The sequence below is a fragment of the Mugil cephalus genome, chromosome 17 (genome assembly GCF_022458985.1).
Source record: "Mugil cephalus isolate CIBA_MC_2020 chromosome 17, CIBA_Mcephalus_1.1, whole genome shotgun sequence".
In the NCBI taxonomy this organism is placed as follows: Eukaryota; Metazoa; Chordata; class Actinopteri; order Mugiliformes; family Mugilidae; genus Mugil; species Mugil cephalus.
The window spans coordinates 21,298,656-21,324,815 of record NC_061786.1 but is presented as its reverse complement, the minus strand read 5'-3'; the positions used below and the strand labels follow the sequence as shown (position 1 = coordinate 21,324,815).

The 26,160-nt window shown below is 45.3% G+C and overlaps 1 protein-coding gene across 3 annotated transcripts in view; it reads right to left on the bottom strand.

The window, feature by feature from the left end:
• slc4a11 (solute carrier family 4 member 11) overlaps positions 1–26,160 on the bottom strand; it is a 109,579-nt gene that overhangs the window by 73,376 nt on the left and 10,043 nt on the right. For 2 of the 3 annotated variants that reach the window (XM_047610450.1, XM_047610451.1), the window contains exon 1: positions 15,238–15,465. The exons of the other annotated variant lie outside the window; for it this stretch is intronic. In XM_047610450.1, coding sequence (XP_047466406.1) covers positions 15,238–15,274 — 37 coding nt within the window. In that variant the 5' untranslated portion in view covers positions 15,275–15,465. Of the gene's footprint in view, positions 1–15,237; positions 15,466–26,160 lie in introns of those variants that run through there. 3 annotated transcript variants of the gene reach the window in all.

Below are 26,160 nucleotides of genomic sequence, written 5' to 3'. Positions count from 1 at the left end.
TATTTATGTGGCACATCTCGCCGGCTTCCTGTGCTTCTCCGAGCTGCGTCTCACTGTGAGCGCTGTGATCAGGAGCAGCATCATGAAGATTCATGCGCTCTGCTCGTATTGAGCTGTTTGGCACTGACGGATGCGGGGGGAGATTTAGAAGGATTGGAGGGGAACGCACGTTATCTATGTTACTGGCTTTGGCCGGATCGATGGAAATGCAGCGGGAATGTTTCTCCGTCCTGAGAAGCCCAACTTCACGTGGCGGATAAATGCGGAGCTTTGTTAAAGACTCCAGATAAACAGCGTCGGTTACTGTACGACAACCAGCGTCGCTCTCCACACGGATTCCAGCTCGGTTCCTCCTTTTCAAACACCTGCTTCTTTCTTCTACATCCGTGTTTCTTTCTGTCCCTCCCGCAAATTCCTCACCTGATTGTTTCACCCCACGTGGAGCAGACGTGCTCGGAGAGAATGGATTTATTCCAGCCCGCGAGAACCCAGCACATCAAGTGTTACCATGGTTATTAGGAGCTAATATTCCCCCTGTTCAACAGATCATCAAACGTCTGTTCTGATCACATATTTTTCATTCGGGGTTATTAGTTGAACACTCGTGTCCACGTAACTCATCTCAATCAATACGACGTGTGTTTTTTCTAGAAGTGAGCGACCTGGCGCGGACCCTATATTCCTGGATTTGATTTCATGTTCGGCTCCGGCAGCAGAACGCTGGAGCTGAATGCGAATGAGCAGCGGCGGCACCTCAGACTGCATCGCTTGTTTCCTTTATGAGCCAACCTGATCCCCTCTCTTGTTTCTATCTGCTATCTGGTAGCGGCGGCTGCAGACGCGTGCATAATCGTTAGACTGATTAAAGGCCTTTACATACTTCATGCTCCGCTGGTCTTTTGGAGACAGGTTCATTAGCAGTCATGAAGGCTCTGCCGTGGCCGAAGCAGACGCACAACCAGAGGATAACTGGAGGGGGGACACTAACACGCAGGGTCTTTACATTTACACTTCAGATGAAAACATGGAACCGTCGCTCAGCCTGTTAATGGATGTAGTGATAGCATCTGTGCGATGCTAGTGGCCTAAATGAAACATGTGCAGATGATCTGATGCTGAAATGCACTGAGAAAGTTGCAGATTTGACCTTCAAATATATAAATATTTTATATACAGTACCAGTCAAAAGTTTTTTGACTATATAGCTGTGGTGCAACTTCGCCTGCAAACAAGTTGGATGCAGGAAGAAAAGATATCGCAGGAAGGTCAAGACTCGAGCAGCACGACTTCTTTTGACTGACGCCTTTTAAGCTCGTGGCTTGTACGAGTGTCATCAGGAAACACACTCCTTTAAAGAACTAAAAGATAAAATGTAAACCGACGCCTTCGTTAAACTTCAGAGCCCCTGAACGCTGACTAGTTCGTAGACTAAAAAATAAAACACTGAGTGGTGCACAGCACACGTGATCCAAATATTGACACAACCACGTTTCAAATGTGGTGCAACAGCAGTCAGATCAACACACAGGCTGCTTCGCATCACAGCCGACGCATGTCACAACACACTGCGGAGGGAAAAGGGTTCGAGGTAGATCTGAGCCTTCAGCACGGACGTGCACTGTAATACCTCCGTGCAAGAAACACAAAGTAACCAGACACTTTGCATAATTTCACCGCCTGCTTTAAGAGCGAAACTGTGGTGAAGCTGTAAGGTGGCATGCAGCAGAGACTGAGAGCACGCACGGAATCAGAAATAGATTTAACTTTATGCACATTTTCGTTTTTGTGTGCACAAACGATGCGCTGCCCTTCTTTAAAAAAAAAAAAAATGAAATGAACGGTTCATTTAAGCATCTGATTTGTTACCAGAGTGCAGAAATAGAGAAAGTCGACCTGCAGGAACTTCCTCTGTCTCAGATTGTGACTGATAATGGAGCCGTGTTATATGAGAACATTAAATATGAGCACGCTTTAAAAACACAATGTTCACGTGATCTAAACTCACCACAATAAACAATATGTCAAAGATGAAACAAACACACACAAGAAAAGGCCAAAAAACAAAATGCCTCAGAAAAGAGGAAGCTGATTACTCGCGAGCAGGAACTCGGGCCTGGGATGTGTCACACATATGTCTCATCACTGCTGCTGATCTGTGTGGGTGTTCGTGTAAATGAGCGCCTCGCTCAGAGTCCCGTCTCTCATCGCCGCCGTGTATACGTTACAGACGAGGGAAATATCCGTCACGAACGTGTCACAAAGCCACGAGCGCTCGACACTCGAACGCGGTGTCGGGACACGCCAAATGACAAATTCTTTCTTCCCGATAAAGCAGAAAGCTCGTCTGGTACCAGCTATCTGCGGAGAAAGAGACGGCAGGCAGCTGCTCGTCGCCTTTCTCCGTCCGTTTGAGGACGAGTGACACAGCTGTTTGACAAAGACGGGGTTTCAGCTGAGGAAATGTTACTCGAGATGTTCCTACGATTTCGCTGGAACCACAAGGCGCCGCCGGCTGCAAATCAAACGGCGGCCGACCCTAGTGTTCACTCTGAATCTGCCCTTTTGATCCCTGCGTTATCAAAGGAGAAAAAAAATGCAAAGGGAACACGACTTCCCATCGGCCTTAAGAGGAAGAAACAACTGCATGAAGTGAAATTGGGGCTAGTTTTAGTGATTTGGACGCCCCGGGAGGAGATTGAGATAAAGCCTGGTAGGTGTACGCAGGCGTGCACGTCTAATATGATTTAGCAGCTCCTCTTAGCGAGTCGCAGGGAAGCATTACAGCGGCTCTGCCCTACCAGGCATGACGCAGCCATATAGAGAACAGAACTTGTTTCGGTAAACAAAGCCCGCTGAGAATTCTCCAGGAAGGGCTGCAAACGCTTTTCACTGTGTAAAAGGGCACAAGCGGGCAAGAGAAATATCATAACCACATGCTATAAGGGCTGCGATTCCTTGAAAATGACTTCGAGTGCAAAACAAAAGCCGAAACCGAGAGCGGAGGTTTTTTTTTTTTTTTGCAGTTTCGGTCACCGGTAGCTGAAACCCAATCCTGGTGCAGTGTGGCAGCACATTTGACTAGAAGAGGCTAAAGCAGGATGAATATATTTTTAGAGAGGTATCAACAGTGGAGTCCGGGTGGAGCTTTAATAATGGCCATCACCTCTAATCCCCTTTTAAAAAGCAGCAGGCCGTTTAGTATTCCAGGGAGTCGCGGGGAAAAATAAAATACTTATATGGAGCGATGCAAAAAGCCCTAATAATTTACATTTTAGGGACATAAGAGAATATTATTTGCCAGAAAATGCACAGGAAATGGTGTGAATTAGCTGAAGGTTGGTCAACAATGTGCCGCTCTTAATCCTTCCTAACTTCTGCAGCCCGTCTGCGAACGTCCACTTAAGATGTGAATCTTTAAAAACAAGTCACAGAGGATTCTTTTCTTTTTTTTTCCCCCCCAATAACATCCAAACAGGCATGAAATGTTTTTTTATCACCGCACTGGACTGGAAGCACAACAGCGTCGAGAAGCGTTTTTGACGGCGCATTGTGAGGATGCCATCGGTTCGTTAAACTAACCCGGCGCAGATTCGGCTTTAATTGCATTAAAAAAAAAAAAAAGTGTTTTGATGTGAATTTAAATGCTCCAAGACAACAGGAAGTCAACTTATACGACCCTTGGTGTGTGTGTGTGTGTGTGTGTGTGTGTGTGTAAACCAGCCGGGGTTGAACCGGAGCCAACCCCCCGTCCTCGGCGCTGGCTGATCCATCGCAGGGCGCTGCACCGCAGGTACATGCAAAACAGATGCCCGAGCCCCCAGGAGGGACGAGCCCTGGAATTTACGGGAGAGGTGAGGCTGAGAGTCTCAAGTGAAGAGAGGGCGAGAGATTAAAAAGGCGCCCCCGCTGCGTTGCGTTGCGTGTTGGGGGGGGGGGGGGATCTACGAGGGCTGTGGCCGCGCCGGGGAGGAGGAGGCCGGGCCTTTTCTTGGCTAATTGTGCCCGGAGGCTCTCTTGGCACCCGTCCTCCGGAGCTGCGGTCGCTGAGAGAGCCCAGGCGGAGAGGGAATTCCTCCCGACGCTCCGCTCCGAGGCAGCTCTGTTTGCTCGTATACACATTTTTAAAACAGCGGGGCCCACATTTGGCCTTTATTTGTCGTTTCGTTTTGTTCTGCAGGAATTTTAAAGAACTTCAGTCAACATGTTAATTACGCACACGTTGTAAAGGGCAGTTTACAGTGCGCGTCGGCACCGCGTTTTCCCAGGAGGAGCGGGGGGGCACGCTGCAGCCAAGAGTTAGGTGGGAGGGCACACCTTTTTGTTTTGTCTGAAACTGTAACGACGGACGTTCTGCGTTTCGTCAACCTCACGTCCAGGACAGACCGAAGCTGCTGCTTGTTTACGCCGTGTTTATTGGACAGAGCCGAGGAAAATTCTCCTTTGTTGCTGCACGGTTTTGCATATTTTCTCCTCATATTTCATAGACGGAATGAAATACTTGCAGCCCTTCACTAAACCATCCAGACCTTAAAATCCACCTTTGCATGTGGCAGGGAGCCCAGAGCGGCTGCATCGCTGCTCCCCTCTCAACATCCTCCTCGTCCGCCTCTTAACTCCCAAACACCCAAACTGCAGCAGCGTTTATTGGTGATCTTATCTTCTTCTTTGGCCGGTGAGGGCAAGCGAACATCACGTAGTTTTGTGGGGAAGACTCCGCCAGGAAGAGGTGGAGGTGAAGAGGCGACTGTTATAATCTTAAGCCAAAAAAAAAAAACAGGGGGCTTATTAGAAACCGGTCCCGGAGTCCGACGAGGAGCGTTCAAGGCGACCACGGAGCTGCTTGAGACGAGCACGTCAGCAAAGGCTTCAGATCTGGTTCGGGTGATGTAATACGTGGAGGGACATGATGAGGCTTGCTCCTCAGACGCGTCACAACCCCACAAGGTCACAGTCAGTTTCAGCCCAGATCCGCCAGGACAAGTCTTCGCTCGGTCTCTCGTCACGTTCACACGCTCGCACTCTCCGGCGCAATTTTCTGTTCAGCTGTCGGGCTCCACCTGTCAACAGAGGCCCCTCCGTGTGCTTCTGCTTCTACTTTTCATAGCGTCCTACGTTCGTTCGGACTGAACCCAGAAACCGACCGGATGCTGCGAATCTGAGACGCAGACAGACCCACATTTACAGCGGCCGGCAGGCGATACGATGGTTCACATCTACCGCAGACGTGAGCGTGCAATTTACAATCAATATTTAGAGCAAAACACCAAAAAAAAAAGACAGATAACAACACAATCTGTAGTTGGAGCGTCTCTGTTGACAGTGTTAAAATATTTTGTGGTAATAACTGTTTTTTGGGTTGTAGGTTTGACATAACTTTAAGACGTTTCTGACCAATGACTGAGCCTGACGAGAAAATAACTGACTTATTAATAATGACCATTTGCAAACGTTTCTGCTTCAGTTTTTTGTTTTTTTCTTTTCTACACCGATCACCCACAACATTATGACCTTTTTGTGACAAGTCAGTGTTCTGCTGGGAAACTTCTGGGCCTTTCATTCACTCAAGTGAAGCCACCTCGACCAGACATCCACATCAGGATGCAGCCTGACGCACACAAAAAGCAACAACTCAAAACACTGTGTTACCAGACACCAAACCTCCAAACTCCCATGTCCATTCTCTGATGAGTCACAACAAAGGAGACCGACACAGCATGAGGAAGGTGGTCATAATGTTACGCCTAATAGGTGTATTTATGAGATGTACAGTATACGAGAATGTACCTCTAGGTCACTGATGTATTTTAGTAGAAAATGCCACAAAGATAAACAGGCCTGTGCAGTAACATCAGCCTTTCGGCCGTCGCAGGTAAACACCACATTATTTGTTCCTTTTATCCGAAGGACCTTCAAGCACAATGAGTCGAATCAGCAGGAATAAATACTTCTGTCCTTCAGTTTTTTGCAGAGAATATTGGTAGAAATCTTAACCGAGACTCAAAGGTTTAACGAAGCACATGTTTACAGCGAGTTTTTCAGTGAGGGACGCTAGCAATGTTAACGCAGAAATGTAGACACGTGTTAGTCTGCAGCGCAGAAAAAAAAAAGATTAATTAAAGCTCTAAATGCCAACGTATCAGAATTAAACTGGAGGCCTCCTCACGGACGTCATCGACGTGTCAGTCGGACGTTATTTGCACCAACGCAGGAAACGGTATCTGCCCGAACATCTCGTCTAAATGTTAGAAAATGTAAAATACGCTGCAGGCTGGTGATGTCCACGGGTTTGCTGATGTCACAGCGGAGCTCCGACTATGAGACTGGCAACGGCCGAGCTGTCTGGCGAGCAGGTGGACGGATGCTGGACGGGAGAGCGTGTGTGTGTGTGTGTGTGTGTGTGTGTGTGTGTGTGTGTGTGTGTGTGTGTGTGTGGGCGGGTTCGGCCATATGCTCTTCATATCTCATCGTGTGTATGAATTGTGTCTTTGCATCTGTGTGAATATCTGAGCTTGAACCTTTGTGCCGTACGTGTCTGGAAATCTATCAGAGAACGTGACGGGAAGAAGAGACGCTCTGGGCTAAAGAGCGGCCGATCAAACCTGAACGCGGCAGCGGGAGCTAGAACAACAACATCATTTTAGGATATGCATGAAAAAAATCAACTAAAGAACAAAGATGACTGAAATGTCAGCGTAACTCATTCTGAATATAGAGATTTGTAGGTGAAGGACTCGGCTTTAATGAATTTAAAAGCTGTCAGGTCTGCGGTGTGAGCGGCTCTGCAGTAATCCTCCTCCGGTCCTTCCACCTGAGAGGGATGGATAGTTAGAGCGAGTCCACAGATGAATCCGGCCTCGTCTGCAGCGCGGCGAGACGAGGCATCGTGACTGAGGCGAGCGCGAGGAACACGGTCCAATTTAAACCCCTCCGCTCCCAGGATTCCATCCATCCTGCTTTCTGCGCTTCTAACCCCCCTATTTGAATATTTTTCCATTATCACATCATCTTTCCCCCCTTTTTCACCTGCTTTCCTCTCTTTTAATATTCTCTAACGGTCGCACGCAGGTAGAGGATTACGCCCAGGTGCTGCGGCGGGGATGCGCTGCCGTGCGAGGCTGCCGTTCCGTCCACGACGCACGAACCGACCGCTCGCTGCAGAAATTGGCCGCCTGGATTTTCATAGAAGGGGGAAATGAAAAAGGAAAAAGCCACTGCTGGGGGATTCCTGCTAATTGCTTGCACATTCTCTTCTTCCTCCGGCTCAATTAAAGCCAGGCCACCGTCTCCCTTTCAAGTCTGCTGCTCTCCTCTACTGTACGCCGCTCCAGCGCCACCCATCAGTACATCTCGCTGCTTTTATTTGTGGTGCCCCCCCCGACCACCACCACCTCCGCCCCCACAGAATGCCACAGACAGTTTCTAGACTAAATCAATGTGTGACAGCGGGAGAGAAAACGCCAGCATCCATTCCAACGTCCGTCTCTGTTCCCGTCTTAACGTTGCACACACGCTCTAATGCGCTCTGTACCAGTTGAGCGTTTTTGTACCTTTTTAGTATGCGGGGCCCCAGCGGGAATCAAACCGCTAACCTCAGCAAGCGTCAGTGCCCTGCCCTGCACCGCTCCGCTCAGCTCTGCTGAGCGGGCGTCTCTTTGCTTAGTTCTGTTGTATCCTGCACCACACTGACAGAATTCAAATTAACCAACCTCGGCTACCTACTGTTCTCCAGCTTCTAGCCATCCTGTCTAATCCAGCACCTGACACTGGGGCGCGGAGTGGTTTTTTTGCGTAGCCCTCCGTCTCTTTTTATGTTTCGGGCCTGGATGAGATTCTTTTTTCGCCCTTGTCACTCAGCGTGAACTCCGCTGATGGTCCGATACGTCTCAGCCCTTTTGCATTCACCGCGCGACAGCGAACGCGCCCAGACGTCATCTATAGACTTCATAACAGCCACTCTAAGCGTGTCGGAATATGGAAGCAATTTTGGTGCGGAGAGGTGGGGGGGCAGCAAATGGATTTGCACCGTTACGGCATGCGACAAGGACAAAAAGGACGCGAGCGGCGCAGAAGACCTCGGCATTCAACAGCTGCACGAAAAAAAAAAACAGCAGCAAATAACCTCTGCAGGAGGGTGAGCGCCGTCTGCAGCGCCCGTCGTTCGACGCGATGCAACTGGTTCCTGCAGCTCTCAATGCATCCAGTCTCTGCTGAGGGCATCGCGCACGACGAGGCACGAGCGTATCTGTTAGTGTGTGAGCGTGTGTGTGTGTCAGTGGGATTAGAATAAAGCAGTAATGAGTGTCTGCACCCGCATGCTACATCATACCTGCTGCTGCCACACTCTATTTAGCACAGATATTCCTGCTCGCGCACATCAAAAGGGGAGCTTCACGATTAAAGTTTGGGCATTCGTCAACGCGGGCATCCTCAGACATCTTGGAGTGATTACTGTGCGTTATGGGCAGGGGTATCAAGGAGGGAGGGGGAGCGCCGTGTCTACGGCCGCGTTCTGTTTGTTGGGTTTTAAATTGAATTCGCTGCAAAAGAAAAAAAAAAAGAAAAAAGAAAAACCCACCTAGCACAGTACAAATTGTTCAGTGCTGGAAACTCCACCGTCTTAGAGGAGCGCGCGCGAGAGAGAGAGAGCGATATCGAATAGGAACTGAAACGAAAGCCTCGCCCGCGCCTCAGTACTGCTTCCTGTGCTGTAACCTGTAGAGGAAGCTTTGATCTGCAGCGAGGAAGGTGCGTACGTACAGAGCGTTCGACAGAGCGCCAGTAAAAACTGTAGCCAGAGAGCAAAGAGGGGAGAGAACCACCAACGTCGACAAGTCTTCAGGTGTGTTTATGAGCATTAAAGCAGCTCCGTCCACCTAATCCTCGTGGGCGTTCGCGTGCTGTGTCACACGTTGGTGTCACTGCAGCTTTGCTTCTATATTTCTGTGCATCACCGAAGTAAAACAGAGAAACAAAGGCAGCAAAATCTCTACTTTAAGGCCATTTATTGTTTTCCAAATGCAACCTCCCGCTAAAGGACTGAAAATAAACCACTTTTATCAATAAAAAGGGACTCCCCCCCTCCTCCCAGTAATAGTCAATGGGAAAGTTTCTGCCTTTATAATCAGGGTTAAAAATAACAACAATTAGTTTAAATGGATTCGACTTGATGCGTAATTACCAGCTGTTTCTTGGAGGATGCAGCCAACCAGTGTTTAAACCCCAGTTTATTTGAAAAAAAAAATGCATCTTCACAATAATAGATCCTTTCATACGTTCACATCTGACATGCGGCAATTAAAAGTCTTTGCAGAAGAAGCGCGATAAACACCACGTTGGGACCGTGGGGGCTTTTTCCTGTGCATTTGTAAATAGCACCATAAATTCCACATTAGGGAAGAATCCAGAATAGATTTAGAAAAAATTCCCAAACTCTTCACGGTTCCTGTTAAGAACAAACATGAGGACCAAAATATAATGGGCATTTTTTTTTTACAGAGAATTTTGCTGGCGATCACTATCATCCTGTTTTGTTCGCGTCTGTTCATCTCTGGGCTTTTAAGTCGTATGTGGACTGATTCGTCGGCCGTTTGGTGTCTAATAATAACTGCGCTTGATGAACTGCTGCTTGGCTTTGGTTTTTATGACAGCAGTAAAGTTTGATTTAGTTTGGGAAGACAACAGAGCTTGTGTTTTAGAACTATTCTGCCCCTTCAGATGAACGACTTAGAAATATGGGAATTTATAACTTAGAATTATTTAGTTAAAATTCACAATCAGCAATCATAAGAATGTCATTAGTTTGGAAGAGAGGGGGGGTCTATGGGTTGAGGGGAGAGTTCTCTGTGGATTATTATAATCTAGTTTGAGATCTAGTGAATTCTGAGGCCAGGTCGAGACCTTGTGCTGTTCTTCGTGTTTTTTGAGTTGTTGTAAAAGCGTTTTTGTGTGTGTGTCAGGCTGCATCCTGCTGGGGATGGTCGCTGCCATTAAGGAGGTTGGGGGCGGTTGGTCTGGTCTAGGAGGATGCTTAGCCTAAATCAGCCTGTGTCGATTGTTAATATTAAAAAATACCAAAAAAAGAACTTGAATTTTCTTCGGAATAACACACAGGGGACTGGGTTTTAGTTTCGATTTGAATCCAAAGCGTTACATGCCCAGAACGGGCGCAATTAGTCACAGTAGGATCCTAATCTTGAGTCTTGTCTCTATTTAATTCATAAAAAATTAATGAGCAATAAAGTGAACTTTTTGCAGGGAGATGATAGATGAAGCGTGCGCGATGAGACACCAAAATACCAAAACGGCTGCAGAAGAACAAGAAGAAACAAAAAAAAAACTACAATGAGGAAGTATCACCACAAGGAAATGCCGCTGTTGGGGAACTTTACAGATTTTGGATTAATTTTAGCCAAAGAAAATTTCAAAAATGTTAAAAACAAAAAAAAAGTGTATGTAAATGTGTGTTGAGCAGTTCAGACCGAGGAGGAGCGGTAGTTGGTGGTGGGGCACCTCACACACACCACAGTGACAAAACGCTTTACCACAGAAACACTAAGAAGCGCCTACACAGTTCAAACCAGCGGTCGGCCTCTTCAGAAAAATAAATAAATAAATGCATGTCACACTCAAAGATTAAATAACAAGCTAGCCAGGAAAGAAAGCTTTTGTGAAACCGAGCAGGGACATGTATTTCCTACACTGAAAGTGAGAGACGAACGAAAAAACAGAAACCATGAGTAAAAACAATACCTACGTGTAAAAATAAAACAGTGCTTTGCGTGTATGGGTTTACCATTGACTTCCACTAAAAATGCACAAATGCTCTGTGATTTCTAAATTTCTAAAAGTGAAGCTACGTGCGGTGTCTCCAGTCATTGTGGAAGTGCCTGGCTGCATCTAACTCACAAATAATTTTTTTTAAAAAAACGGTCGTGCCCTTAAATTTACACAAATTTAACCCTTGACTTAACTTAAAATTAGGTGATTTATAAAAATAATCCCACACACAGTTGTCATTAATGGTGAAATTAGCTAAACAGAGCAAAACTGTTTTTGTTCCAGGCTGTAAACATGTTCTGCTTTCGAGTCGGTCATTTTAACATGGACGTCAATGGGAACTGACTCACTTTTGGGGCCAACCTCCAAGTGGCCGTTTGATGAACTGCTTCTTTGGTTGAATTTATGCTTTTTCAACCACAAACCCGCTTGTTCATACTGGGACTATTTCATTAAACTTCCATGAGACGGTGCTGCCTTTAAACCACATGTTGGTCCATCATTCCCATCAATATTCTTACGCCAGTGTCAGGAAATAAAATGGACGGTTTGTCTCCATGAACACAAATCAAGTGATTAAATGTCACTATTTTACGAGATGCCGTGAGACTGTGTTACAAAAAACACAAAAAAATAATAATAATAAAGAAAAATCAATATGTCCCACTGTGAGTCTGCAAACTGACTGTCACATTTCTAATTTTGTACATTTACTACACTTGGCAATTAGATCAGGATCAGGATAAAGCCGCCGCCTCCTACAGACTCCACCGCCGGCCAAAACGACAGGAAGTGTTTTCATCACACCGCAGACGCAACGCGAGCTAGAACGAAAAGCAGAGCGCTTCAGACACTCACCAAAGGAGAGTGCTTTTGCTTGTTCTGCCCTTTTTTTACCCCCCCCTAAAAAAATAAGTACCTGTCCGTGTGCGGCGCTGCGTGAGTGTTATTTCATAGAGTCAGATATGCAGATAAAAAAAGTGCGTGAGTAAAATCTGTGCGTGGGAGAGTTGGACCAAAGGAGGCAAAATAAAGAGAAAACGAGGTTCTTCTTCATTCTGTGTTCCTTGAACTGTGCATGATGAGTGTCTGTGTTGACACATCGACATAATTGTTTCGCGTGTGTGTGTGTAAACCAACAAATTATGTGAATAGAATGAATTGTGTGTATAATTATGTGCAGTGGGTGCGGACGGCGTCTGACGCCCCTGGTAGTAGCAGCAGTAGTGGTGGTAGTGAGTGCATGTGGATTTTGAAAACCCAAATGAAACTGACTCTTGTGCGTGTGCGGCTGCCTTGTCGTGTCCAGCGCTTGGACGTGTTACTGCGATAGCTCAGTGCTGGTGTGTGTGTATATTTTGTGCGTGCGGTACTGTATAATCATTTGTATGTGTGTGTGTGTGTTTTCTCCTCCATCTGCCCAGATGGCTGTGCTCAGAGGCTGGAGCTTCTGAGATCCGTTGCCAGCGGTGAATACTGATCAGAGATCACTGTCACATCCACGGCACACGCGCACGGACACGGCTAACGCGTGCACACACGGGCCAACGCGTCATCCATCTTCTCCTCCGCGCACCTTCGCCACACACTTACACACGGTTCGAACTGCTAATTCACACGGCCGCCGCGCTTCGTCCTCCTGTGCTGATATTTCCCGGCTCCGCGGGTCACGGCTCCATCACTGATTATCTGTCACACCTGAAGATTGACACCCTGCTAGCCGCGCTCCGGGGAGGTTTCACTTTTTATGTTGTGATTATGATGGTTAATCAGGAGTGTTAAAAAAAAAAAAAAAAAAAAAAAAAGCCTAGCGTGCAGAGTGCAGAATGGGCTCGAGTGGCTGGATTTAAAAGCTTTCACGATTTCAATTTGCAAAGCCGAACTGTTTCGTTCCGAGGCAACGTAAACTGGAGACTGATCCTGAGAATAATTAGTCAGGAAACATGGAAATAAAAGCAATACGTTTAAGCTAACGCTGGGTTATATCATGTTAATAACTCACATATTCTAATATTCCACTTCCTTTAAGGTTGAGCTTCATTTGCTCATTTATTTAAAAAAAAAGAAACAGTGGATAATGATTCCTACATAACTGGTCAGCAAATAAGACCAAGTAAATCCTCTAGATTAAAAGGACTCTGGTTTCCATTAATAATCAGAATGATAAACTGCATCTGGAACAGACTGTTGGTTAAACCAGAGCTGGCTTCTCTCTATGGAGGCAGCACATCCGTTCGTCCTGCACATGTTTGCCCCACGTGGAGTAAACATCAGGTGACGTGAGGAGCAAAACCAGGAGTGTTTGAGAAGATGAACGAAGCTCGGACCCATGAGGTCACCTTCCTCTATTGGTCTGTTTCATTTGAAATGTATCTGACGTCCCACAGCAGCAGAACCACAGAAAGTCTCGTTCTGAGTCATGATTCGTCGTGGGCGTGTGAGCACATGCGTTTTATCTCATTTAAGTTAAGATCGATGCTCTAAATATGGATGATTTCAGGAGGGTTGAGGAAGTGTTCTCCATCTGACTGTTCTGCACGTTGCATGAAAGGTTAATCAAACGACACCTCGGCATCCAAACCGACTGCTGTGTGATTATACGTGGAGGCTCTGCGCTAATTCACAGCTCCGCAAAGCGAATCCTTCTCTTCCTGACCTCCTCGTGGAGCCAGCTGCTCCTTCACCTGTCAGCGCCGTGCAGCTGATAATGACACGACCTGGAAGTTCACTCGCTAAATGTGGCAGGAAGGAAGGATTCGCTAATGTTTCGTAGGTGACAACACCCGGCTCCGCGGTCCACGGGCGTCTTCGTTGGACACCGTGTTCCTGTTAAGTGTGCTGAGAACTGCTGCACGGAACAGCTCGCTCTGCTTTACTAGAAAATCCAGGGGGCAGTGAAGTGAGCAGCGTGGAAAAGCAAAAAATAATAAATAAAAATCTAATCCTCTGGAAAAGTAATTGTTGAGTCATTGGTGGCGATCAATAATGGCGTCAAATTCCTTCAGATCTACTGTATTTGTGGCATTTCATCAGGTTAAAATGTGCATTTAATCCCAAGGTTATGCAGCGGTGGCAATTAAACGGATAAGCTGCGACTGGATGCAACATTTTTTCCCTATTGCTACACAAATCTCTTTATTTCCCCCCGTGCGGCAAAAAACCTTTTGAAAACATTTCCATTCGGCTACGAGCATCAAACCTGCCCTTCTCCGCCTCTAATCAGCTCCTAAGCAAATGAATGTAAATTACTCTTCAGAGGACGACACGCACAGCAGTGTCCATCACGCCCCAACACACACACACACACCCGGGGATGTGGTTAGTGTGCACAACGCATGACGCTCACGCACGCACACACACACACACACACACTGCACGACTGAACTCTGACAAATACATGCACGCGCAAATCAGCAGATATCTAACAACACACTATCACACACACAGATACACACATATACAGGGTTGTTTGGTGCAAACAAAGATGCGCTCAAATCATTTTTTCCGATCCAACAAAACGTCCTCACGCTGAGGCGCAGGATCCCCGCTCTGCCTTCCCAGACAAAATGAAAGTGTGGCCGCATCACACCTCCGAATGGGCTCCGGGCACTCGGAGGACTTTCAGAGATGCGGGGAGAACTCGGCGCTCTCCTGTGGCCGTCACCAACACCAACCTGTCTTCCTCACAATCAGTCTCACAAACACACACACACACACGCGCGCTTCTTTCCAGCAGGCGGGCGGAAAACACTCGCACATTCTCACACTGCGTTCTCCGTGCCGACCCCTCTCCATACATCATGCGCACGTGCACGAGCCCCCCGCCAGCCAGTGCAACACATGAGAAAGTGCATTAGCAGCCCTCTGCATTCCAGCTGTCCACGCTCGACAGGTAAACCCTCGGCTCGGGCTCAGGCTCAGGCTCGGCTTCTCTCTTCTCTTCTTCTGGGCTCGCAAACGCGATTCGTTTCTCGAGGTTCAGTTCCTGAACTGATAAAAAATACGACACAGGAACCTCTCGTGCCGCATACCAGACATAAACAAGAAGAAGAAGACAAAGAAGAGGGGGGGAAAAAAAAAAAAAAAAAAAAAAAGGAAAGAAAAAAAACATCTGCATTTCTGCGAGCGCACAACAGAGCTTCTACACAACCCCACCTCCACGCACACGGAATAAAAAAACAGGGGTTTCTGTCACAAACGGAACATTTCCACATTCCTAAGTACACGGAGAAAAAAAAAAACAAAAGTATGTACAGTAGAAACGCATGCACGAAAAAAACATCTGCCATCCCCTCGGAGTGGAAGTGGAAGTGGGCTGCTGCACATGTTTTGCACAAGGGTGTTCTCAGGTTTCACTAGGTAGGGAACCCCAAGGTTCTCCCAGTGAGCTGCCGTGATCGTGCACAGCTGAGGAGGAGCCGCGCTCTCTCTCCCTCTCAGCAGCGCTTTTAGTCCACTTACCAGAAGGCACGAAATGAAGAACTTTGTTGGTCTCCATAGCTGAGCAAGTGGTGGCGAACGCACACTTCCTCTCTCCAGCCGCCTCCCCCCCCCAAAGTCAACCCATCATGGTTGTGTTATCCTGTGCTGATGAGTGTGAGATCACCTCTGCTCCCTTTGCTCGGCTCTGTTTCTGACTGCCTCTCAGACACATGCAGTGACTCAGCCCCACTCCGCCTGCCTACTCACCGTCTCTCTGCTGGGTCCTAGAGCCTTCCCCCTCCCTCCTCCTCCTCCTCCGCTCCTCTGTCCCAGCCCACCGCCGGGCAGCCAATGGCGGGCGGCCGTGCGGCGAAGGCGAGCCTCGCGTCAAGACACACCTCTCGCCATGCAACATGTCATCTTGTCAGCCACACTGACTCCGCCTGTGTGTTCGAGCGGAGACTCACTAAACTAGTTTAGCCGTGAACAGGAGCTAATCTAATTGTGCGATCGCTTCCCCACAACATTCCTGCGTTCTCAGCATCATGCTTCGATTTTTTACCCCCCGAACGTAAAGAGGATGGTGATAAAAAGGTGAGATGAGGCTGATATAGTTGCACAGATGCAGGTATCGGGTTTGGTCCTGCTCTGGTTGGTGATAAAGAAAAAAAAATAAAATAAAATAAAGACAACACACCGATCAGCCACAGCATTATGACCACTGACAGCAACCTGCCTTTGGAAAAACAACATCTCTGCAACGCACTTCAAATCCAGACTCAAAACACTTTTTGTTACAATAACTTACTCCACCTAATCCGTTCATTGTTATGCACTTAAATGTGCTTTTATGCTTTTATGTTTTATTCTTATGTCGCATGCATTTCTGTTTCATGTACGGTGACCTTGAGTCTATGTAATATAAAATGTATTATTATTATCATTATCATTATTATCATTAGGTATGACTAGAGTTTATTTTAGAGAGAGGCGGAGCCATAAAAATGCATACACTGATCAGCCACAACATTAAAACCACGGACAGGAGAAGTCAATAAATTGCTAATTTTTGTGTTATTTTTTAACTATTTTCTAACTTGAGCTAAAACCAGATACTGCTGCAAGTATGAAAGTATTTCTTCCTCATTCCCTTCTCTGTCTCATGTTTCCTAAATTTCCATAGTCACAGTGTGAGAATAAGTCGACCCAGGCAGATAAAGACAGAACTTATTGTCTATAAATGGCACCGACACGTTAAATAAAGAGTCTGGATGAGACGTGCGTTGATGCCTCTGCTCTCGGTTGCTCGGCTCTTTGCAGTAACTTTACCTCCATCCAGAAATCAAACCGCTGAAAAACCTCCCTCTTTATTCAGGTTGACATTCCCATTAAACACAGCAACCCGCTGTTCACCTCTCTAACTATCGCCAAGGAAGTAATATTTCAAAACTGGAAATCCAAATCATCCTGCCATATCTCCCACCGGAGCAACTTACTCACAGGACACGTTTCAATAGAACGAATAACAGCAAACAACCAAAAAAAAAATAAAAAAAACAAAATGTCAGCCTTTAGTGAGATATGGAACTTAGTCATATCTCACTCATACCCTAAATCACAACAGCAAAGCGAAGTACATGACCACATATTCCTACCATGAATATCTCATCTCATCTCCAGCTCCTGGTCTCACCCAAAACCAAGTACTGAACCTGGACGTGATTCAAATCCTGCTTTCATTATCATCACCGCGATTTCACGCAAGACGGACGCAGAAATTTAAAATTGCAACGAACTCCTTTCTGCAGATTCCACTCGGTTCACACGTGGGTCCGAGTGGACGTCTCACGCTGAGGAGAACGGGACAAACAACACACTCGGTGACCTGCAGCAACGTGACCGTCACATGCAGACGTGTTTTTTTTTTTGCACACAGTTTCAACCCATCTGTCGCCACAACCTGGCAACCCACAACCCACAGGAGGGGACATGTGTGAATTTTAAGCCAAAGCTGTTAAGATGTCAGGTCAGGACACTGGTCCAGCTAAACCCGAATACACCTGCACAGCACGGCAGAGATACGCTACACGTATAAGTAACTAGGCAGACTGGAAGATGATTTGAAATGGACGTAACAGAAACGAAATGAATTAAAAATAAGCTGAAATCACGAGGTAGATGAGAATTTATAAAGAGAGCTCATGCAAAGAGGAATGAAAAGGTATGCATGCTCGTCCTTGCTGTGACCTTTGACTAGTGCTCGATGGAAATGGGTTCAAATAATTCTTAAAACAGCCGGTTTAATACCACTTAAACCTCTAAATCTACAGAAAATGTCCAGAATACATGAAACTTTAAATATGTTATATTATTTAATATTTACTGCATGTTATTGGAGTGTGATAACCTTATGGGAGAGGTGCAGGTGAAATTACTGCAGTGATGACTGTAAATGCCTCAGTTTTCTTCCGATGGCTCAAACTATGCTGTAAATACGTTAATCCAAAGTGCACTCGCGTAAAAGTGCTGCAGGCAACACATTCAGTTTTAAAGGCACAAACCCTCACGGGCCGATGGAGGCCATGTGCGACAACCAGCCAAGGGACGACTTTCATCAGCTGTCTGATAGTTTACTGAGGGCCATGTACAGAACTACAGATCCCATGATCACGACTGACAACCACCATTCCTTTAATTTCTTCTAATTAATGTAGGTAAACTGGAAGTAATATTCCACTAACACAAACTGTGAAACAGCCTCAATCAAGCACTACATCAGTGCGACTCATCTACAGCAGGAAAAGCAATGACAAATTAGTGAAGGCCAGTGTGTAAGCGAATGAATTTTTCATTCCCCACTGTGCAGCCAGTCACGATGAAAATGAGCCAAAAAGCTAAAATGCGTATATCAAAAGTGGTAGAATTCCAACGGACCACAGAAGCAAACCCTATGAAGAGCCCCAGAAGAGAGAAGGTCTGTTTTCCTCGGTGGTCAGTGTCGGCATTTAAAACGAGAACTGGACTAGAGCAGAACAAAGACTCTCTGATGCAAACAGCTAGCGTAGCGCTGCTAACAGAGCGATTATGAGATTTAAGTAGCTGTAAACGTGCAGTAGTAGTATTGCAGTTGTGCAGTAGTGAAAGTATTTGTTCCTCATTTCATTCTCTGTCTGCATGTTTCATACAAGTATCCCTATTGTCACCGCAAATCCAACTCAGCGAGGTCAAGGCAGCAATGATTTTACCTCAGTGTGAGACAAACTCAGAACCAAGATATGAACTTTACCGATCAAACGTTCTAGGACAGAATATTTCTTTCTTTTTTACTTACAATGTTTGTAGTTTAATGTCTCACTTTACTCTGAAATGAAAGAATAGACCAAATAATAAAAATATATTCTATAGACTTTGGACTCATCAAAGAAACCATCTTCGACTGATTTCACATGTGAACATTCTTTCTTTCTAAAATGAAAAATCAATTATTTTTTCAGAGAGTTCTTCCCAGTTGCGTTCCCAGAAATATGTGGCACTTGTCGGATGAAGCTCTGACCAACTATACCAGACGATACTGCATCACGTTTGAACTTTTGACTTGGAGTGTATATATACACTAACTGGGAAAACGAAGAAGAAAGCAAACATCACAAACACGAGTTAATGTTCTAAAGTGTTTTTTCATTGCTAGATTTCATACGTTATTATAAGAAAATGTTTAATAATAGTAGACGTCTAGGGGGTTAATTTAATGGTACGTTAACAAAAATAATCATTCATAGTAGCAATAATCGCTAATAATAAGTGTTTAAAGTTAAAATGCTCAATTACACAATGCTGCTGGTTTTGGACTCTTTGGCTTTTTTGCATTAATTAACAGAGAAAGACAAAAGAACTAGAACTAGAAAATAGAGGTAAACAAACTACAGTGATACAAAAAAATAAATTAATATTTCATTTACAAAAATGTTCCCTTTCATTGCGTTTAGTTGCTTTCATTGTAACGTATTAATGAACAGTTTGGTTAAATTTTTTTGAAATCTACCCGACACAGAGGCCACTGGATCAAAAAGTTCATTTCTCACCCTGATGTAAATGCTCTGTGAAAGGTCAGTCATTTGCATGAGCCTGCAAATATAACATCGCTGCGTGTGATGTGGCCAGTGGGTTCTGCTTTGCATAAGAACTGTTACGAACCGTGAGGGCGAACGCGTCACCCTGTGAGCCGTCGCACGTTCTCCCCAGAGGACGGTTCGAGCTTCCTCGCCCGCCGTACACTCATGCAGCCCAGGTGTAACGGCAGCGAGCACAGGTTTAAACATCAGACGGCAACGGCCACGTTAACGCCGCGCGCCCTTGGAAATGTCAATAAGAGCAAGTGGTGCCGCATGCAAACACGGCTGCAGCGTTTGTTGCCTATAGGCGCCTGAAGTGATGCACGGAGCCCCGAGGTTGGAGTTACCTTTGCTCAGATCTCATTAACATGGCGGCTCACGGCTGAACCTGAGGCGCTTTGAGTGTGATGTCAACAGAAGAGAGCGGAAATGAAAAAAAACAACACAATAATCTTCATTGAGGAGGCAGAATATTCTTGCTTTTACTTATTTTTAGTGTTTAAAATGAATTGATATATGTAAGACTTGGTTGGTTGTATTTGTAGCAGTGACACTGGTCTGTTAATCTGACAGTTCACCTCAGAGGGTTGTTAAATGAGCTTGGTCGGACATTGGTTTTACATTTTTAAATGGATGTTTGGGCCAAAGCTGATATTTCACAGTTTCTAAGCATTTCAGCCGATACATAGATTTGGTTTCCCCTTCTTCCTCAGAGGCTTTAAACCAAACAGATCGCCGGCGATCCATTAAAGTTGTGGTCTTTGAATTACCGTAACTCACAGTGGTTTGAGCTATTAACAAACTTCAAAGTGTGGCTGAACACTGGGAAGTTGTGCTTTTGTCAAGGGTATAACTAACTGTATAACTAACTTTCTTTTTACCAACAAATTCCTACAAACAACTCTCTCTTCCTGGAGCTCCCTGGTCTTACGTCGCTCCCCAACCTGCAGCCGACAGCAGTGGTGCGTCATCATTACCGTAATGGCAGCTTTTTTTTTCCAGTGTTCAGCCACACTTGTCCATCTGTGAGTTACGATAATTAAAATATAAAAAAGGCCAAAGACTGCGGATCCCCAAATGGCTCCAATAGTGAGTAAACCCCCCATTGAACTCCATCATGAAATGGCCGACTTTTCAGCAGAAATAAACAACCTGGTCCAAAAAATATACATACATATATATATATATAGCTAATTCTTCATATAATTTGATTGTTGAAGGCTTAAATTTATTCTTAATTAATGATGAGGCTGCTTTAAGTGTGAACACCTCTTTGTTTTTAATTAGCTTGGACCAAGGTCCAATGGTGACGGGCAGAGAATCCCTAAAGCCTGTTAGATTCTCCAAAAGAGGTGAGAAATTTGTTCTGCAATTACATGAACAAAGTTTCTTCTGGCCAGGTCATAAATACTCACTGAGGAACTCTCACATGATCTAAGCAATGTGGGAGTTGGACTTTTTGGATTTGACGACAGTTACCGTGGAATCTCGCCGATTAGTGGTTAGACTGCGAATATTAGCTTCTGTTAGCTCACAGAGCGGCCGCTAGCATTTACGCATTAACCTGACCAATCACAGAAAAGTAACCAGACGCCACGTGAGTTCTGCCCAGATGATGCGCCGAGAACAAACTCCCAAACGAGGGCTGCGAGAACAAATTTGTTCTTTCTCGCTTAGCATGTAAAAGCCTTAAGGGTGATGTCTCAGAGTGTTTCTATACAGTCGATGCTTTAGATTTGCAGAAACAAGTCGTTAATCACTGTCTTTCAGATTTCAGTCCCCATCAACTCCTAACGGAAATGTCTTCATCAGCTAGTCACCAAATATGTCGCCTTTTTAATTTGCACCAAAAAAGAAAAGCTGCAGTGGGTCTAGAAAACAATAAAGACGACATATTCTACATCACCACCTCCTATTTTACTGATTATAGTCACTTTCAACAAATACAGATACACACAGATATAACAGCTGAAGAGTGGACTCCCTAGTGGACAAATTAACGGTTAATGTTTCTGAATTAACTCCTCCATCAGGATGAGGAAAATATCTGAGCGCGATGAATAATTCCTGTTTATTCCAGTCATCTCACACTAACACTGCTTCGGCTTAAACTATTGTGAAACAGGAGGAGTTGGAATTACAAGAACAGCTTCGACAGTCGCTGTCAAAATATTCCATGAAGGGGATAAAGCAGTTACATAAAGAGAAATATTTTTTTTTTTTTGCTTTAATTATAGCTGCTACAGCTACAACACAGCTGTTAAAAACAAAACGGAAAGCTCACTGCTCACTACCTTATCTTCAGCTATTTATTCAACCATATTCTAAACAAGCTGTTGGCAGTTCACTCAAAACAGGGAAACACAAATAGCAATAACCCTCGATGCTGCTCGTAGCTGACCAGACATCAGTGCAATCAGTTTGAGACAGAGAGGACAGGACGGAGTAAGTGGTCTGACATAAGCTGCCACAGACATATGTCGTGTTCAACTGTCCCCGACACTCGAGCCTCACTCACTTTAAATCACTCTCCAGGAAAAGCACAAGCCCCCCGAAAGATTTCAATCTCTGTTCAGACTTTATTAGGTTATTTGCATATAAATGGATGAAAAATAAAAAAGCCATTCAGAATCTTTACTTTTGCCTCACTGCAGTCAGTGGGTTTAGTCACAAATTCAATGCGGAACAGCAGCGTAAAACATTGTTTTGACTCTGCTGTTGAAATATTAGCTTCCTGCATGTGAGTTGTCCTCTGCGTTAGCCTCAAGGCTTGATCTAAGAATACTACAAGATCTACCATAGACTATAAATATGGACAATGCCTCCCAACTTCCTTGCATTGGTTAAACTGAACTGAGCAAGTCTACACAGTAGGAATGGGCGATAACTTATAGTACATGATAAACCACCAAAAACAACGGCCATGATGAGAATTTGCCATCTTGGTATAAATGTGATACATGCAAATGCTCCTCATCAATAATGTGGAACAGGTTCAGATATAAGAAGGTGGATGTGGAACAAACTTGTCCCGTATGCAAGGTTTGCAAAAAATACACAATGGCTAAGCATAGCAACACAATGAATTTATTCTGCCACCTGAAGCACAACTGCAAACTGGAGCCAGGAAATGAGTCAGGGGAAAGCAGCCACATCCTCCTGTAAATTAGGGTAAACTGGGGTCACTTTACAGTAAATTTAAAAAAATGCTGACACATTCAGGCTCCTTTCGATACGATAAAGCCACATCATGAGGTCACATCCCGTTCTTATAGCATCGGGTTACTAGCTAAAACGTAACTTATGAGAAAAACGTACACTTGAACATACATCAGTATTATATTAACTACCTAAAATGACTGAAGCCATTGTTGAAAATATATATATGATGTGTATTTTATTGTTCTAGTTTTGCTCAAGTCCCACCCACTATCATGGAGGGGGGTGGAGCCTATGACCTATACTGCAGCCAGTCACCAGAGGGAGCTCTACTGGCTTTGGCTTTTCTTTAAAAGGAGCTGTTATCTTTATACAATATATGGTATCTACATTTCCTTGGACAAAAAAAAAATACTTCTTCAGCCATAACATGAATTTCAAGAATAGAAGATGACCAGGATGTTTCCACATGTTTCTGTTCCTTCTGGAAACTCATCCATGATATTTACTCCATGTGGGATAGATCTGACTTAAAATTCCTTCAGATCACGATGGTGGTGACATGAGACATTACATTAAGAGAACAAACATTAACAGACTGCCCTCCATTTAAATTAGCAGGATAACTAAAACAAAAGGAACTTGTGTGTCCTTCATACTAGAGCTTTCGTCAGTTCATATTGGTCCCACAGAGGATTTAAAAAAATCTATTTTTCAGGCAAAAACTCAAATGCTGATATTCCAGTCTAATGTAATAATAATAAATAATAATGAAACATCCTCCTTGCTCTTATTAAGTGCTCCATCCCAGTGTTGACACACAGCGTTGGCGTTATTTGCTGTGTGGGAACTCGCGTTTAGATTCTGAGACAGTCAGCTCCGGCTCTGTTGTTTAGTAAAGGTGTTCACCTCAGGTTCAACTTACCGAGGGTGAGAGCACTGCAGGACGTCTGCAAATAATTCTGTATGCACAGATTATCGTACATCTAGGAAAGGTCCTTTGTCGTGCTTCTTAATATGTGTCAATGTTATCTGTCCTTTTGCTTCTAGTAGTTTTTGTTTCTATACGTGTCTTTGGTCGTGAAGGATCACAAACGTATTCACTCAGTCTCCTGGACGAGAGCTGAACCTTTTTATGTGCAACCACCTGCACGGGCCTCGTGAGTGTTACTGCCTATCACATATAAACCCTTACTTCTTCTTTTTTTTTGTTGTCTGTTGTGTTTTATTTTTTTTTATTTGAACAGCAGGAGGCCCGAGGACACACACACACACACACACAGACACACACAGACACGGTATAGACGGTTGTGTCAGGACTGAATCTGAGGCCAGCAGGAAGGTACATGTGGTTACGAGGTGGGGGTCCTCGCTGCTAAACTCTCTCTGTGCACCTTATTGCTTTTTAGTGGTTAAGGCGGTTCACAAGTGGTGATTCATCACTCACCAACACGCACACACACACACACACACATGCACACACACACACACACACACCGAGCTGTGAGCTGACTGGAGGCCATTCCCACCTCCAGCCTCATAGCGAACGCTGATGAGTAGCTGCAGAGAAGCTGCAGGGTCATTCGAGATGCCTCCCTGTGCACTCGGTATCACCTGAAAGCAACATTTTAACTCTTCCTCTCGCACACGAGAGACCTCCCAGCTCAGGTGTGTGGTGGAACTTAGATGCAAATGACTGGGTCAAAGCGAAGTGACGCCTCGTTTTTTTACTAAATACGAGAGTAGAAACGAGAGCAGCTCTGACTTGAAGCCCTCGGCTCGAGCTTCCGGTTTGACTGGAGGTTATTTTAGAGAGAGATGGAGCCACTGTTAGCTATAAAAATACATACACCGATCAGCCACAACATTAAATTTCAATTTCATTCATGTGGATGATACTTAGACATGTAGCATCCACCTAGACCAGACCAGTTAGAAAACACATGCACAACATCACAAGGTGTCGACCTGGCCTCCAAATCCACTAGATCCCAAACTGATCACGTATCTGTGGGACGATCTCCCCTCAACCCACAGGACCCAAACGGTTTTGGGGCATGTAAACACAACTGCAGCCAGTGAGAAGCTGTCAGAGTGTCAGGTGGTTGGGCTCTGACTGCTAAGCTAATGCACGATGGAACAGAACCAGAGCGGAGAGAGCTGCATGAAAGCGATAAAGAAAGTAGCTTAGCCGCTTCACGTTTTCATGCTCATGTTTCATGTCGTCTAATTAAAATCTGACACATCTTTTCATCTATTGTTTTCCCGTCCAGGTCTTTTTTTTTTTTTTTTTTTTCCAAGTCTGCTCTAATGTGCTCTGCGGCGTGCAGCCACATCGAGTGGAGGCCTTGTGTAAATTACGTTCTGCGTCTGATTTGCAGTCTGGTAATGTACGGGATCGTGCCGCTGCAGAATGTGTGAGCGCCGTCCCTTTTCCCCATCCTTGTGCCAGATGTCACGTCGCCGTACAACTCATCAGGAAGCCGACGTGCCTCTGCATCGCCCGTTAACGCCTTCTCACTTGGGGAGTCTAAAACCCAGACGACCCCGATTTTTTTTTTTTTTTTTTTTTTTTTGAAAAAAAAGCCACGGGGCTTCGGCGAGGTGGCTGCGCCCGGCGTAGCGTGGCGATAACGGTAATGCTGCACGGAGAGTAATGGTGCACAAACAGCCACGGCTATTGCCTCAGTGAGTCATCAATCAGTGAGGGAATCCTGCACGCTGCTTTTGACTGGGAACAACCTTCATTAGCAGCTGTGTGCGCTCGCGTGTGTGTGTGTGTCTACTGTACGTCTGTGTGCGCTTGCGTTTTAACTACACCTCAGTGTCTGCTCGTGTAGGCGTCTGTCTTTTTCTTTCAGTCTGTGTGTAGGTGTGTATTTTGTCTCTCTGTTTGTGTATAAGCTGATGCGGCTGTCAGCTTTTTTTTTTGCCTGTGTGTGTGTGTGTGTATAAGGGGTTGTGTGTGTCTCTTTTTTTTTCCAGCGTCGTCTTTGTTGCTGTTGTTGTTTATGCTGTACTCTGGCACAGAAAGACACAGAGGCACAGTGATAATCATAATAACGCTCGGGAATAAAGCAGAGAAGATAGATGGAGGAAACAATGGGAGGAGGGAGGAGGAGGAGGAGAAGAAGAAGAAGAAGAAGGAGGAAGAGGAAGACAAGAAGGAAGAGGGGAGCAGCTGGTTCTTGTTACTCTGCCGTCCGTACACATCTCTGCTGCAGCTATCAGAATATAGCCTCCTGCAATTCCCTCTCTATGGATGTGGGTTTGCATGTGTGTGTGTGTGTGTGTGTGTGTGTGTGTGTGTGTGTGTGTGTGTGTGGCGACGTTCAGTACTGAGCTGTAAGTATTGCCAAGGGGATGAGGGCATATTTCAGGTCACAAACTAGCTACAGATTTAATTTGAAGAAGAACAACTTGATTATGTTCTCTCGGGCAAGAACGGCTCAGGGAAATGTAAGTGAGACGACACCGGTGAACACACACAGACACACACAGACACACACAAACACGCCGGACTGGGGATGTAATGACACACACATGCAATCAAATGTGCGTGCTCGGTGAATGCCATTACCTAAGGACACTTTTCAAACACACGTAGTTTAGGCTGAAAATAAGAGCCGCCCGCCTCAGTAACCCGCGCCGATAGTATTTCTGGTCGCCACCGTGCTTCCGTCCACTCCAT